The sequence below is a fragment of the Montipora capricornis genome, chromosome 1 (genome assembly GCF_036669925.1).
Source record: "Montipora capricornis isolate CH-2021 chromosome 1, ASM3666992v2, whole genome shotgun sequence".
Lineage (NCBI taxonomy): Eukaryota > Metazoa > Cnidaria > Anthozoa > Scleractinia > Acroporidae > Montipora > Montipora capricornis.
In genome coordinates, this window is record NC_090883.1 from 24,912,542 (window position 1) to 24,915,041 (window position 2,500).

Consider the following 2,500-nt stretch of genomic DNA (forward strand, 5'->3'; position numbering starts at 1 on the left):
TTTCGGCGGCTCTTGCGAAGACATTGTGAAACTTTCAATATAAACGCGCAAAAACCTAAGTCTTACTCTAGTACAGTAGTATATTTTACACTGGCGGACTTCTTAAAAAAACCAATAAAGTTCTGTCATTGGTGCATTTCGATCCATTTTGCTTCTGACTATTTTCATGCTTAATAAGCAGATATTTTAAAGCTGTTGGTTGTTTTTGGCAGAGCAAAAATACGATTTCGTTTGTTTACACAATTCCAAATTGCACAGAAGAACAACAGTACATAATCTTACTATGATCGACAATACTTTGAAACTTTAGCTTCCATTGACAGCTGTCCATTTTAGTAAAAAAAATTCCACTTTTGTAGCAGAATTCAATTCAAGTCTGAAAATTTCTGAGGGAGCTCGTGGGGGGGGGGGGGGCTCGAGCCCCACCTGCCCCTCCCCCTGCTACGGGCCTGTAAAATAAAACTCAACAAAATAATCAAGAGAAAATCATACACTGGAAATACAAGTCATGTACCAGCTAATTATCTTACCATATAAATTTTGTACAAAATGTTCTCCTTTCTTAGATGATGAGGGAAGCTGAGTGACTGAAAGAGAATAGAGAGGCAACCCAAATATTAATTAATTGAACCAAGCTTTATCAATATACACATGTCATAAATTATTGACCAGTTGAACATGGTGAGATGTTGACAAAGTTCTTTTTTTGCAAACTCCCACAACCACAAGAAATGATGTGCACTATCTTGATGACTGACTGTGTATAACTTACCTGAGATATGATTTGTAGCAACATGAGTTGAAGAAAATATTGGTGAACCCATATCATCATCATCATCATGAATATTCTCACCTGGAAGGAATAGAAGTAAGAACAGAAGTAAGAGCTTGGATAAGAGCGTGCATCATTGCACGCATGCGCAGTACAGCCTCCAAACATGTTATATTGATACTATACATACATGAACTTTACCCCTACTTATTATTAATCATTATCTTGCTTAACATCCATATCTGTTACTTTAGGTCAATTTCTTCAACTTAGACCAAAATCTTAGACAAAATAATTGGGAAAATTACACTTTTGAACATGTAACATGCAAACAGAACTGTAATGTAGATTTCATTCTGACACTTTGTCTCTCATCAATCAGTGCACTAATTAATAAAGGGACAGAAATCTCAAAATTCTTGAATATCATCTAACTTAAAAACGTGGGTTGACTGTAGTGAATCAAAAACCCCCCAACCAGCCCTTCCAACAACCCATATAAAATTATTTGCTGATCCATGCTTTAACTTGCCTGCTTGGTCAATAGCTCTCAGATCCACGTTAGATGTTGTAGGATCATCACTTATTAAATCTGAAAGTTGAAGCATAGACGATATAATCCCAACAGTATTTGATGATGTATTTTAATTCAGAGTGTATACAATAGACCAACAATGTGCACACTATCGTCATCACTTAATTCTTCTGCACTGGATTCTTCACTACTACTGCTACTGCTGTCAGCAGACAGTGAGTTGCCTAGAACACAAGAGATCTGCATTTTTAGCAATCTATCAAAAAGGTTTTGGGTCCAATACCCACTAGTGTGGTCTTAATTAACTTGGTCTGCGTTGCGAAAATCCTTTAGATGCCTCATTGACATGAATGAGAAAAATAAATTGCATTGTTTTGTTAACACGACCAGAGGGCTTTGGACCAATAAAGAGACAGTATAACATGGGACGGGTGACCCCCTCTCCGTCCAAATCCCTCATGACCTTGCAACTGTCTCCATATTGTTTTGTAAGAACCTCGAGAGGTAAAGTGATTGTTGTAATAGGCGGTCCACACCTCGCTTAAGTAATGAAGTTGCCATTAACTTTTCGGAAATGATGTTTTTTAAAACTGCCATAATTTTCGCAGTCTAGAGTTTTGGTCCCTTCGTCTTCATCAGCGATTTCAAAAGCTGTTAAAAATTTCGTAACGCACCAGAGGTCGCATATGACCTAAATAGCCAAGTTCTATTGCACAAAACGAGGCTTGCTCTATGGTTTCAACCGACGACTAATGAATTTCAGACAACAAACTACTTCCACACATTTCCTCCAAAGTTTCTGGACGCTTAGAATATTCAGATGAACAATTATGAGCTTATTTCCTAGTATTCTCGGTTATTTCCAGAGGTACACGTATAAAGAAGAAAGGTATCCTACAAGTTATACTAATAAACGCGACCAATTTTGATTTAATCGGCGTATTATACGAAGAATTTAGATTGTTGAGATTCGGATTTGCTTACCTTGTGAGCCGGAAGTTACATGGATTGTCCTCGAAGCGTCGCCATTTCCATTCTGCGTAGAACCTGTGTAAAAAAAAAAAATTCATTCGATAAATTCAACCTCAACTTCACTTCCGATAACTAGTTAACTGCTGCTAATTTTTCGGATCTTTCATCATATCAATAGAGAGTTCTTCACTTGGCGAGCAGGGGCAGTTGTAATAACTCTA

At 37.3% G+C, this 2,500-nt stretch overlaps 1 protein-coding gene across 6 annotated transcripts in view; it reads right to left on the bottom strand.

Moving 5' to 3' along the window:
* Nucleotides 1-2,500, bottom strand: part of LOC138033559 (uncharacterized) — an 18,883-nt gene that overhangs the window by 13,604 nt on the left and 2,779 nt on the right. For all 6 annotated transcript variants that reach the window (XM_068881642.1, XM_068881565.1, XM_068881497.1 and 3 more), the window contains 5 exons: nucleotides 2,292-2,354; nucleotides 1,442-1,531; nucleotides 1,305-1,364; nucleotides 773-853; nucleotides 531-587 (listed from right to left, as the gene is read on the bottom strand). In XM_068881642.1, coding sequence (XP_068737743.1) covers nucleotides 531-587; nucleotides 773-853; nucleotides 1,305-1,364; nucleotides 1,442-1,531; nucleotides 2,292-2,354 — 351 coding nt within the window. The remainder of the gene's footprint in view (nucleotides 1-530; nucleotides 588-772; nucleotides 854-1,304; nucleotides 1,365-1,441; nucleotides 1,532-2,291; nucleotides 2,355-2,500) is intronic.